Source organism: Protobothrops mucrosquamatus, unplaced genomic scaffold, assembly GCF_001527695.2.
Source record: "Protobothrops mucrosquamatus isolate PMUCROS unplaced genomic scaffold, P.Mucros_1.0 scaffold482, whole genome shotgun sequence".
Lineage (NCBI taxonomy): Eukaryota > Metazoa > Chordata > Lepidosauria > Squamata > Viperidae > Protobothrops > Protobothrops mucrosquamatus.
In genome coordinates this window covers 56,785-70,782 of record NW_015386802.1, presented here as the reverse complement: position 1 = coordinate 70,782, position 13,998 = coordinate 56,785, and the positions used below count along the sequence as shown (strand labels likewise).

The window sequence follows — 13,998 nt, the reverse complement described above, 5'->3', positions numbered from 1 at the left end:
GAGATAAAAGAAAAGGAAGACACAGAGTATTATCTAACATGGAACAAGTGGTATGACTGGTTGGAGACTAGAAATAATAGAGGAGAATAAATATGGAAAGGTCAAAAGTGGAAAATGTGTGTATAATGTATAGTAATAATAATATGTAGTATTCTTAGTATGAAGTAGAGTATGAAGGAAGAAAAATGCAAATAAGAAAATGGGGCAACAAGGATAAATATTCTAATGAATAAGGGGGGGAAATGTAAATAATAGAAGATTACTGTTATGAAATTGCTGTTAAAAAAGGGAGGAGTATATACTGTGTGTGTATGTGTGTTATGTTTTGTTTTGTTGGTTTAAAAATAAAAATATATATTAAAAAAAAAGATTTGCTTTAGCATTGAGCATTATTGTAGCATAAATGTTTGTGGTTGAAATACTAACTTTTTTTAATGTATAAGAGGCTACTTTTCCAAGAGCGAATGATGCATCCATGTATCTCATTTTAAAAACTTTATCATATAGTTTTACATTTTATTTAAATCAGAACAGTTTAGTTAATTCAATTTGGGGGGCTAGTTGGAATATTATATTAACATCTCTTTTAACATTTTAATATTTGTTCCAGATGGGATAGAATAAGTTAAGAAAAGTTAGTTTTCATAAGCTGCTTAAAGACTTAAATAGGAAATAGGTTTTCATTTTCAAACCTAACATTCTCTCCAACATCATATTTATATTCAATTTAAAACAACTGGATTCATAATTTGTAGAAAAGATTGTGATGCTACGTATATTGTCAGTAAAATGGTAACTCTTATATGCCCAATATTTAACTTCTGCAGCAATCACCATATAAAACATATAGTGTATTTAGCAAAAGGTATATTCTTTTAATTAGAGCAAATAATCAAAAATATTTATTTTAATTCCCAGAAAAACTCTGACATAGTGTACTGCCTTTTGAAACATTTTTTAGTCATGCCCTAATTAAGTTCACATAAAATTTTACATTTTTAGTTATATTCTATAGACTCAGTTTTGCACTTTTTATGTTACAATAGGTAAATCTGGTCTCTGAACACATCTGGTGTGAAGACTTTCTTGTAAGAAGTTTTTACTTGAAAAATCTTCAAAGCAATGAGACTCGGACAGTAACCCAGTTCCATTATCTTACCTGGCATGATCAACAAGTTCCTGCATCCACAAGATCCCTTCTGGATTTTCGCAGGTACAGTAGAAATAATTATTTAATTCCCAAGCTAAAGAATAGTTATAAGAATTGTGTACTGCCTGAAAATAATTTAAGCAATTTGTAGTAGATGATAAGGCAGATGCAAGGCTATTATGGACTTACTGGTGACATATAGTACAAATGTATTGTGGCTAGGGAATTTTAATATATTGTTCCTTCTCCCATGCCAAAAATAGTCTGTTTCCTAGGGTTTCACATAGTAAAATGTGGCATAGAGAATGATCCACTTAATATCAAAATTCTAAGGTGAGTCTCCTTGCCAGTCAGCCAGTATTTTGAATGTCAACTGCTTCTAAAAGCAGTTTAGAAGCTTTTAATGATGGTAGTAAAGTTATAAATACTGTAGATCAATGTTTCTCAACTATGGCAACTTGAAGATGTATGGACTTCAACTCCCAGAATTCTCCAGCCAACTAAGCTGGCTGGGTAATTCTGGGATTTGAAATTCACACATCTTCAAATTGTCAAGCTTGAGGAACATTGCTGTAGATATAATCATGCAAATAGTCAGCATTGCCAATATAAGTAATTAAATTGCTTATTATGACTTTTAATATCATGATTAATGCACTTGAAAAAAATCTAAACCAACAATTCCATGTAAGTACAAGGTGTTTCTTTTCTTTAAATAGGCATGTTAGGTGGAGATATTTCTATATGTCATGCCAATAAACTGAAGCTACTATATTTGTCTTGAGGTAAAACTCACTTTTCATATTGCAATGTCATATTGTTCTATTTTTCTAGGCATTCAGCAACTTCAGCTCTAATATACTTTTTTGTATCTAGAATAATCAAAGCACAGCTAAGATGGACTGGGGCCTAATGGAGATGCAAAAGTTTTTTTTATTTTGAAGCAGATTGACAGATGAATACTTAAACATCATCCAGTTCTATACTCCTAGGCTGAATTTCCATAGATCAGAAAAAAGCTATACACAGATCCTTTCTATACAAGTCTGCCCAATTTAACCTCTTTACCCGCTCTCAAAACAGATTCAAAGCTCTTGGTTGCACTGATCATGGTAATGCAGAGATATATCATTAATCACCTTCTCTCACATGTAATCACTTAGTTTTTCCCACCCATGTTTTGTTGGTTATTTTAATGATATTTAAATTCTTTTTTATTTGTTTTAAAATGATTGAGAAAATAGTTTGGGATAATGGATTAGTATTTTTTTCTTTATATCTCAATGCTTTAAATAATTTCTGAACCTCTTATCTGTGTCTAAGCACTCCCCTTCCACTAGAAATCAGTTTTAAGGTTCCTTGAAATGTTATCTAGTCAAATTCATTTAAATGCCACAATGGTTCATTGAAAAATGCTAATTTCAGTACATTATATTGCAAGTTTCAATATGTTATATTGAAGTTCCTCCAAATAATGCTGTTAGCATTAAAATAAATGTATAACATGTTGAATTAGCACTTTGTAAACATTATTATGATGTACATCAAAATACATAGTGATTAATAAAATCTATGTGGCTTTTAAATGTTCCCCCAAAGGCTTTTCTATTATTGATAAAGACTACATATAAACAATACATAGTACTTGATCCATGTTACAATAATTTAATTATTTAAATCAATGAGCAGTCTTAAGATCATCACAGAGAAGGTCTATGTGGTGGCTAAGAATCCTCAGTGACTTGAGGGCCCAATCAATCAAAATCTTGAGAAATTTCTAGAGAATATCTAAATTTGATCATTAATTTGGATTCAATTCACAGTCATTCTGCTATACATTTCTTGTATTATAGCAGCTATCTTCTGTTGCTGTTTTCCATGTATTCATTTTCCAGTCAACAGACATTTGCCAACTAATAGCCTGTACTTATCTATAAGCAGAATACTAGCCCTAAGATATGGCTAAAATTGCTTGTTACTGCAGTGTCTAAGAGCAGTGTGGATTTTACACAAGCCTTATGCGAGGTTCTTGCGTGTGTAATGAAATTGTGAAGGAATAAAAGAGTGACTTGAAGAAATCCATCTGGATTTAAAAGAAAAAAAATACAAGTAAGCTATTAAAAGTTTTATGAATATGCATCTTATCAGACAACCAAGTGTATACTTTCAGGAAGATTGATTTATTTTTATGTTCATTACAAATTATTCACAAGGGTTTGGGGATGAGTTCTGTTTTGTTTTTAAATTATAATTCTATTACCTTATAAAAGACAAAACAGATGAAATACTGCTTTGTGTGCCAAAAGCAATTTTAAGAAATATTAATATTAATTTCTCATCAATCTTAATTTTCTTTCCTTAGTAGAATTGATTTTACAATTAATGTCTTAACTATTTTAATATGTTATTATTCCACACTCTTAGAAAAATTAATGCCTTACAAGAGAACTAGATTCTTAAATTAATCTTACAAAATGCAGCCCCACCTTATCCCTATTTTTGAGGTGGTTTGATTTCCCTTTAACCTGTTCATGTTTATTTTTAAGTATATTGTACATGTACGTACATAGAGATATTTAATATAGATGGCCCATTCCCTAGTACCATAATTCATCACTGAGAAAAATTTGCTCCAGAGTCTTCAGAACTATGCATTTGTTTTGTTTTGTTTTTTATTTTTAATTAAGCAGATTCTATTGGACTGTGAAAACAACTACTTTGTGCTTTTTTTGTTCCTGCTTGCTAAAGGCTATTGTGTTGAATAGGTTGTAATTTGTTGAATAGATGAATTAAAGCTGAGGGATTAAAAGCTCTTCGCTGTTTGAAATATTGTACTCTAAAATATTGATGAGTGAAGGAAGATTCTTTTTCCCTCAGTAAGCTTAAAATGCTCAGGCAGAATGCAGTGTTTGAAAGGTGAAGCAGCTCCTTCTCAAAATACTGGTCAGTTTAATGGTTCCAGAATCCTAATTTCATTTTGAACAATAGACTAAGCTTTTTAACTCTGGACCAGCTTGTTAGTCATGCACTGATAGTATGTAATTAAATATTTCTTGAGCCCAGAGGGAGCGCATTTACACTTTAAAGAGACACTGCTAAGTTAAAAGATAATTAGCATCACACATGAGGGCTTTGCTTAAAATATATATTATGCTATCATTGCTTGCTGTGTGCAATGGCATTTATTAATACTGCTCACTTTAAAAATGGTCAAATTCTTATTTTGCCAGCTAATTAGCAGTTGCCAGTGTCATTTTTGTGATGTTGCAGCTAGTAATATAAGCCCAGTTGCATAGTCACAAAAGTGATCATTGGAAACTGTAACTGCTGCAGGGACATTATGGGAAACCCCTTTTCTGAGCCTCTAAGGACCTTTGACCTTTGGTTGCTGATGGTTTGCATGGTAATTCCTTTTTTACTCAATAAACCAAAGGTTGGTTTGTATGACTAATCATTTTTTCCTAGTCAATTCTTCATCTCTCTGTCTATGTATGTATATATTTTATTAAAATAGTACTAAATTCAGGGCTTTATACATTTTACTGGGATTTGAAAGAACTAAATTTGAAGGAAAAGACACTGCTTTTATAATCAAAATGTTACAATCAGTAAAATTCATTTGAAGCCACTATTTCCATGTGCTTTTTGATATATGTCATGATTCAGATATTTGAAAAGATAGCATTACAATTTTAAAACTAAGATACATATAAATTAACCAGATAGCCAGCATTTTGGCAACTAAATGAGCCAAACAGAAATTAACGGATAAGTTGAATTATGGGGAACACAAATGTGAAAAAATTATTAAAGCCTCAAGCTATTTTCAGAAATAAAGCTGTTCAAGTCTGAGTTGATGAACACTTTACTTCATTTGCTGCTATGAAATAGAAAGAAGATATATAGTCTCAAACTATTTCAGGGTGATTTAGAAACACTTTTAGAAACACAGTGCAAACTTAACTTACTGGAACAGTAAGATTACTTTCTTTGTATGCCAAGGATAACAAGTGTAAATGGATTGCCAATTGGAAAATGAAGCCTTTTATTGCTGTGTTGTGTTTGTAAAACCATGGCCATAATCTTTTAATCATTTATTGATTGAAGTTCATATATATAACATGTGATTATATATATGTGTATGTGTGTATGTAATATATATGTTTGTGTGTATGTATATGTGTCTAGATGTGTGTGTGTATATATATATATATGTATGTACACACACACATATAAGTATAGAGAGTTTACATCTTTTGCTTGCAGATAGATTTCATTTCAGTTTGTATTTAGTGTTAGATAATGCCTGTTCTTTAATGTGCAATTCAGTTATTTACTCTGTTGTATTATTCCATTAGATCAAACACTTTTACATAATAAGCCTTAGGCCCTTTCCACCTGCCCGGCTAAAGCCTCTTCTATGCCGTTATCTTCTGCAGCTGAGCTAATTAACTTTTGACTCAGCTCCATTTTGCTTTTAGCATTGCAAAGACAGTTTTACACTACAAAAGACTGGAGCTGCAGGGCAGAAAATTTTCCATTGATGGAAATTCTCACCATGTCCCAGTCCCTCCCTGATGGAGTTCAGGTGTGTCTCCTTGCCATCATGTTATCAGCCTTCATGAATTAAGAAGGGAGATGTGGTTTTCTTTTTGCAGTGAAAAAATGGTGAGCATTAGCCAGGTGCCAGTTTTGTTCTTCCCCATTGGTCATTTCAAAGAAATGCTGGGTGGCTTATAAGAAATGGTAAAAATAGTGAAAAAAATCTGAAAAAGAGAATGCTTCCCATGCAACATGCAAGTATTTCTGAGGACTGGATGGGTAGTATTATCGACTATAGCTTTGGTGCAGATATCACGCTGCCTGATTTTCCTGCTAAGGATTTCTGTCTTTAATTGTATTATTTAAAACATGGTCTAATTCAAGAATTTATTTTTATAATACTATGCTTAGAGAAACTGCTCTCCATGGTCTCTTATAAAAAGAGAAGATCTTAGGAAGACTGTGCATTAAAAAAATATTAAATCAATTAATGCTTATAATTGGATTTGTTTTTCTAAATAAATAATATTTCTCATATAAACTTTATTTCTTAAAAACTTAAAAATAGAATAGAATAGAATAGAATAGAATAGAACTGGAAGGGACCTTGGAGGTCTTCTAGTCCAGCCCCCTGCTCAAGCAGAAGAACCTATACCATTTCAGACAATGTACAGTATATATTTACAGAAATTTTATATAGGAAATTGCAACTATTCCTGCTTTATAGGAGGGAAATTTATAGATGAGATAGTAATTTGCTCTATAACACTGTAGTATGTGTCTATTTATATAATCCCACAGTTGTACTACTATTCAGTAATGGCATTCTGGTAGCTGAAATGCAGGTAGGTCTTATTTATATTTGCAGTTGTCAGCAGGAGGAAGAGGCACAGGAGAGGGCCAGGAAAACATTTTGACTGGTGAAGGAGTACATTCCCTCAACCTTCGTTTAAACAAACTCAGTGCTGTAATTCTGAATAACTTGGAGTGACTGTAGTCTTCCAACTAGGTTCCTATTGAAATCTACTGGATCAAAAAGACATTAGTCATTGTTCATATACATATACACATGCACACACAGACTTTACATCCACGACTAGTACTGCCATATCTTTTACTGAGTACTCTTCCAAGGTTTCACATTGATGTTTTGGGGCATTTTCAGATTCTAGCTTCCACAAATGGAGAATGCAAACCTTCCTCTCATGGAGGGAAATTATATTGCTAGGCATAGACTGGGTAAGGATCAACAGATTGATGATTGGAATTCGATGTGGCTAGGTTCCATAGTGATCTTCACCTTTTCAATGACTTACAGCCAGCAGAAAGCAGATTTGCTACTTAAGAAGCCTTTAAAATGTTTGATGGGAGCTTTTTTCCAGCCTTGTGCCAGAAGGTGATGGATCACCTGGTTTGGGCATTAACTTGTTGCCACATTCCCCAGGAAGAGTCTAATGGGCGCACTTCATGCTCAGAGATAGAGAGCGTGTGCTTAGGTTTGCCTTCTTTGGCCACAATCCTATGTTTTCTTTTCTCTGTTGATAAAGTAACCAGCCTACCTGTGAAAACTCAGTGCCAATATTGGGTATGTCTAGTTTAATGAAGAGAAGGACTAGGGGGGACATGATAGCAGTGTTCCAATATCTCAGGGGTTGCCATAAAGAAGAGGGAGTCAAGCTATTTTCCAAAGCGCCTGGAGGCAGGACAAGAAGCAACGGGTGGAAACTAATCAAGGAGAGAAGCAATCTAGAACTAAGGAGAAACTTCCTGACAGTGAGAACAATTAACCAGTGGAACAACCTGCCTCCAGAANCTGCCTCCAGAAGCGGTGAATGCTCCAACACTGGAAGTTTTTAAGAAGAGACTGGACAGCCATTTGTCCGAAATGGTATAGGGTTTCCTGCCTGAGCAGGGGGTTGGACTAGATGACCTTCAAGGTCCCTTCCAACTTTACTATTATTATTATTATTATTATTATTATTATTATTATTATTATTATTATTATTATATTTTAGGAAATCCCCAAAAGGACTGAGACTTGCTTCACAGTACAGGATATGCAAAAAGTCCCAGATTTAGGTGAATTCCTTTCTGCCTTTGTGGGGGATGATCCATTGTTTACCTAACCACAGCTGGTTCTTGAGTTATATTAGGATTAAGTACACAGCATATTTATTAACCTGATTTTCACAATACAAAAGAGAAATCATAAGAGTTTTATATAATTGTAGTAATGCATACTACTCCCGTTGGAGGGCATTGTTCTAGATGGTAAACCCCCAAGGTATGTGTAAATGCCAATAACCATGAGGTGAAACTTGGATTGACCATTACATTCCTACTTCAACTGCAGAGGAATTTAGTACTATACCTTCCTCTGGGAGAATAGTTTCTATGTCTATGCATAGACATAGAAACTCATTCAATCAGTACCTGGATTGCTTACAGAATCAGAAGTTGTTAAAAAGATACTTGAGTTCAGATAAACCATGCCAGTCCATGGAAGCTCAATGAAGTTTTGTCTTACCTAAACCTTGTCCCATCCATCCACCCTTTAATCCTTAGCAGATCACCTTGATTAGAAAACTCAAGATCTGTTTAGGCTTGCAAGGGAGGAGGGACTTAGAGAAAGGGCACGGGGCACGGGGCACTGTGAAAAGCAGTGGGTGACTCAGAGATGAATTATAAAGTAAATGAAAACACACAAAGCCCTCCCCTCCTAGAAATTTGCAAAAAGAAACTATTTGAAGGACAGTTCATCATTATTGAAAAAAGGATTTCATCAATTCACTTGCAACTACAAAGTTTCCCCCACTCCTTCAAATGTCCATACTTCATTTGCAAATTTAACTGCAGTAGAGGATTATTCAGATTTTGTTGCCAACTGCTGTACTTGGTGATACCTTTTCCCTTTTAGTTCAGTAAGAGTCTTTAATGCAACTAGGGGTAGAAACTGGGGAATAGAAATGATTGTGCAAATTGGGCAAAGAAAGGAAGATTTAGGAGAAAAGATGGACAGATGGGACTTTCTGAACGTGAACAGTTTAGAAGCAGAATATAGCAAGGAAGTCAGGAAAGAACAGAGTTAAGGAAACCTTTAAGTAGAAAGAAAGCCTTATATAGGGCTAAAAATTGGGAGGGGAGGACAAAGTTCCCAAAATCTAAAAATACCTTTTGAAAAGAAATGTTACTTCCTTACTTCATTCTGAAAAGCTAAAAGGAGGAAACACACTTGCATACTCACAAACTTAGGAACAGAAATAAGCCGGGAGCACACATAAACTTGTTCAAGGAATTTCTTGGGGTACTTATAAGTGGACATATCTTGTGCATCAGAAAAATCAGATAGACACAACTCATGTGTATGCACAGTCATATTTGATTAAAACATAAAAACAACATAGAACATTGGTAATTCTTGTGTTGAGGGAAAAGTCTTCATCCTGGTTCATCCAAGCCGGGGATAAATAAATAACACGGCGACTGTTTTAGAAAGAAGGTTGCAGTTTATTGAAGAGCCAGAAAGATGGTTCTTGCAGGAAAGAGAAGAGAAAAAGAAGGCTTGAGCACATGTGGGAAGTAGGTTTTTATACCCCCTGAAACCTTTTGTTTAGAATAATTTCCTGTTCCTGTTTTAGGCTTTGTATTTCCTGTGTCACGTATTTTGACCTGAGTCTGGGTATGTCTTTCTGGTATTTTTGATGGTAGTGGGTTAGTCCTATTATCATATCCTGCTTCCCTGGTGCAGAAGCTAATAACTCCTAGAGTTTGGGTGGGGTATGCAGATTTTAGGTGTCTTTGTCTTCTTGATCTCTTAGCTGGGGCCTTTCTGATGGTTTACATCTGCATTTATACAGGGCCGGCTTCTGCTTGGGACAGAGAGACTTGGGGGCAGGGTTGGTTTCTGCTTTTAAAATCCTTTTGAGGAAATATATTTTTCTGCCCTTTTAATATTTCCTTCTCTGGGAAGCTGACTTCCCTCAATCCCCCATTTGTGCCATAAGTGTGAGAATGACACACTGCCACAAGATTAAAATTGATCTGGTCAGGGAGACTTGGTAAACAAGCTTTAAACTGTTAAGCCAAAAAGACACTAATGGAGGCAGCAGAAAAAGATCCCTTCAGTGGCTCCCAAAAGGAGAGCTTCCAACCCATAAAGTTCTAAAAGTTAGGGCAAAAATTTTGTTAAGTGGAAAAGAAATGTATAGTTTCCAATATTCTGTGCCAATCATTTTCAAATGTTGGATGTCACTTTGAATTCCAGTCAGGTTTGCACATCCCTCCCAAAATTCTTCACAGCCATGGTTTGCCTCAGTACATAACTACTGGCTGCCCATTTTCAAGGGTTGTTTCCTGTCTTAGCTCTTAGTTCAATGCATCCAGGTTTGTAATGTCCAATTGAGGTTAGCCAGTATTCAAGCCAGGCTATTAAATTTTTTCTTAAAGTGCACATAGTGAGCCCTAAGATTACTAATCTGGGTACACCAGTGCAAGATATTCAGGGCTTAGGTTTGGAGATCTGTTTCCTGCTACTTCCTCAGTCAGGGCATATGAATTGCCAATTGCCTGAGGGGGCCTGGTTTCCTCCCCCTTGGAATTTTCTCTACATGGGGCTCTACATGGGGCTCTCTACATGGGGCTCCCCTTGAGGTGCACCCGGAGGCTCCAGCTAGTTCAGAATGCGACTGCGCGGGGGATTTTGGGGGCCTCTAGATGCTCCCATGTAACACCTCTCCTGCGCAAGCTGCACTGGCTGCCGGTGGCCTTCCGGGTGCACTTCAAGGTGTTAGTAACAACTTTTAAAGCGCTCCATGGCAATGGACCTAGGTATTTGCAAGACCGCCTCCTACCAAACACCTCCCTTCGACCAGTCCGCTCCCACAGAGAGGGCCTCCTTAGAGTGCCGTTGGCCAGACAATGCCGGCTGGTGACCCCCAGGGGGAGAGCCTTCTCTGTGGCAGCTCCTGCCCTCTGGAATGACCTATCCCCCGACCTACGTACAGTTTCAGACCTGCGCCTTTTTCGCCGAGCCCTGAAGGCCCATCTATTCCGTGCGGCCAGCCTGGCGTAGTTTGATTATGTTTTAGTGGGGGGTTTTGTATGGGGTGTTTTTAGAACAGGCCTGTTATTTAATTTGATTTTAGAACAGAAACTATTTATTTATTATTGTGGTTTTTAGTATCGCCTGTTCACCGCCCTGAGTCCCGTAAGGGAGATAGGGCGGTATATAAATTTAATAAATAAATAAAATAAATAAATAAAAATTCTGGAAGTTGTGTATGCAAAGCTTTGGTGCAATAAAGCAAAAATCAGCCTGGGGAACTTTACTGAAGGTAGGTGGAAGAGACTCTGTGATTATGGATGGTGTGTGTGCGTACAAAACAGGCGATACAAACATTCTGGATAAATTTTCCCTCCCACCAGACAGAAGTCCAAGGTGTTCAGTACTTGCTGTGCCAACTAATCTCAAATGCCATCACTCCACGAATCCATTCAACTGGCTTATTACAATACAAATGGGGCAAGAAAGAAAACTTTGCAATGAGTTTCCACCCTCCCCCCATAGTCTTCCTAATTTTCTTCTGAGGCTTCACATGGGACCAGTGGCTCCAGGACTTCTTCCTTCCTCTGCAGTTTTTCACAGGCATCTGGGGGAATGGTAGGACTTGGGAAGATGTTCCACTCAGGTTGCATGGTGGCTTTTTAGTGGATGGCTGGATTCAAAACTCAATTCCATGGCTCAAATGGATGGAGGCAGTGTCTGGGTCAGTGTGCTCTGCTTCCAAAGGTTGGGGGGGTCATCTGTGCAGGGCTGAAATATATAAAAACAAGATCTCCTCCTCCCTTTCTGGGTGGACTCTCCCAGGAGAGGCAGACAAGGGCATGGAGAACAAAGGATAAGAAAAAGAGAAGTACATGAGGGGGGTAGCTTGCAGACAGAGTTTGAAAAGGCATTAATATTGCAGTGGTCAAAGAAACAGATAGGCAGACAAATGACAATCACAGATGAGGTCAAAAGAAACCTGGATTCTGGTAAGAGAACAACAAAATGAAATGTTTCAGTTCTGAACTTGAACATTTGCAACATGTTAAAGACAAGGACTTGCAACTTAAATGCTAGATAGCTTGAGAATGCCGAAAGCTCCAAATAATTTTAAAAGCCTAATATTTTAAGGTGTGCAATTTTCCAGGGGTAGGAGAATCTGCCTTTATTCTAAAATAGACCACATTGTTTTAGAGATTGAAAAATGCTTATATGTTCCAGGATTAGCTTCATAGTAGTTTCACCAATTAGTTTTAGGATAAGAAAAGTAACTTAAGAAGAAGATTATTTCCCCACACAAGCAAACTTGAGCTTCAGGAGGCTCTTGTAGCTAGACACAAACTTTTCCAGCAGATGAACTTAAAACATTCCCTCCTGGTAACTTTGGGCTGTTCATAAAAGTACAAAGAGAGAAAGTAAGGAAGAAACAAACAAACAAACACATTTTTCTTCACTCTGTTTGTTGGCCAGACAAACAGAATGAGGTATTTCCTTTTTGTGGCTTATTTTAAGCAGAATTTCTAGCAGAATTTTAAAATTCATTCTTTTTGAATTAGAGACAATTACAGTCACATTTACCCCACACACAAAGACTTTGACAAACATATATACACAAAGACAAGAGAACAGAAAAGGAAACAGAAGTCCTAGTCATTAGGTCCTAGTCACTAGGATGACTAGTCATCCTAGTCATTCCCACCATAAATCTCATCCTAGTCATTCCCACCATAAATCTCAGATAACTCAAGTTAGGGAAGACACACATTTTAAACATACCACATGGTTGCATAGAGAAAGAGAGAAAGAGACAGAGAATCACTATTTCTTATTTTCCCTTTAAGTACCTTTATTTAGCCAAATTGGTTTCCTAGCAAAGCCCATTCTTCACAAATTTGTCTTGCTCGCTTTCTTTTTCATACCATCCAGGACAGGCATTCTCCTCTTGTCCCACACCTCAAGCAAATCTCCAATAGTTGTCCTTATTCCAGCCCTCGAACTGCTGCTACCCATGTTCCCCTTTCGCTATGGGATACAATCAGCTCAGTCAAGTTCCTAACAGCACTTCCCAGCCGCTCTCAGCGACACTATCCCTGTTGCCTCGCCTGCCAGTTTTTGGGCACTAAAAAAATTGCCCAGGAAGACTTCGGTTCCCTAAATGAAGTACGGGACCTTCCTACCTAGGGAACTCCCTGCCGTCACTTTGCGGACCACAAAAATAAATTGGCCGAGGAGGACCTGTTGCAACAGGTACCTGGCCTCTGTTCACTACCCCGCCTGTCAGTTTTCAGACTTAGAAGAAGTCTGGGAAGACCTGTGCTTCCTACAGGTGGGCTTTGCTTACAGGGCCTTACCAGCTAGTTGCCCAAATCCAATTCTCTCATTCACTCATTTGATTCCATTTTCACACAGCCTCTCCCTTTTTCCTAACAAAGGGTCCTGCACTCTGGCCAAATCCCCATGCTTTCCAGGGTCTGCCACTTGAACACATCCTTTCTGCGGCTAGGAAAGACCAGAAGGAGCAAAGTCCAACTGTGATTGGAAATAAAGGGTCTTCTCAGTCACATACAGAGACATATACACATTTCCTTTGTTTCTCTGGACTTTAAAGTTAAAATTTAGAGGTACTCACCTTCACCTTCTTTCCAAAGCAGCCCTTGAGCTCAAACCCAAAACTTCCTTTACTACCCTGGCTCCACATGGGGAGGGCCTGGGAAACACATCCACAGACACAATGGGTCTGCTGCCAGCAAGATGGGGCTTAGCAGTCTCAGTTCATTGGAGAGGTTAGCTTGGAGTCCCATTTCTGGGGTGCCAAATTGTTGAAAGAAAAGTCTTCATCCTGGTTCATCCAAGCTGGGGATAAATAAACAACACGGCGACTGCTTTAGAAAGAAGGTTGCAGTTTATTGAAGAGCCAGAAAGATGGTTCTTGCAGGAAAGAGGAGAGAAAAAGAAGGCCTGAGAATACCTCTAGTTGACATCTGCCCGCCGGGTTTTCAGGCATTTCATCGGCCGAGGACCCGGGGTAGGGGCGGGGGGGTAGCGGTCATCATAAGGGAGAGTCTTTGTCCTAGGGAGACCACTGTGCCTCAGATAGACGGCGTGGAGTCCCTCCTTGTGAAGTGGGGGCAAGGGGTGCAAGTGGGCTTGTTGATTATATACCTGGCTCCCTGCTATGTATCAACGGCCCTGCCTGAGCTGGCTGACGTGATAGCCGGGGTGGCGGTTGGGACCCCCAGACTTATGGTCTTGGGGGATTTCA

The 13,998-nt window shown here is 37.6% G+C and overlaps 1 protein-coding gene across 1 annotated transcript in view; it reads left to right on the top strand.

Moving 5' to 3' along the window:
- Positions 1–13,998, top strand: part of PTPRN2 (protein tyrosine phosphatase receptor type N2) — a 519,027-nt gene that overhangs the window by 460,062 nt on the left and 44,967 nt on the right. Inside the window, exon 16 of the mRNA XM_029284276.1 lies at positions 1,047–1,213. Coding sequence (XP_029140109.1) covers positions 1,047–1,213 — 167 coding nt within the window. The remainder of the gene's footprint in view (positions 1–1,046; positions 1,214–13,998) is intronic.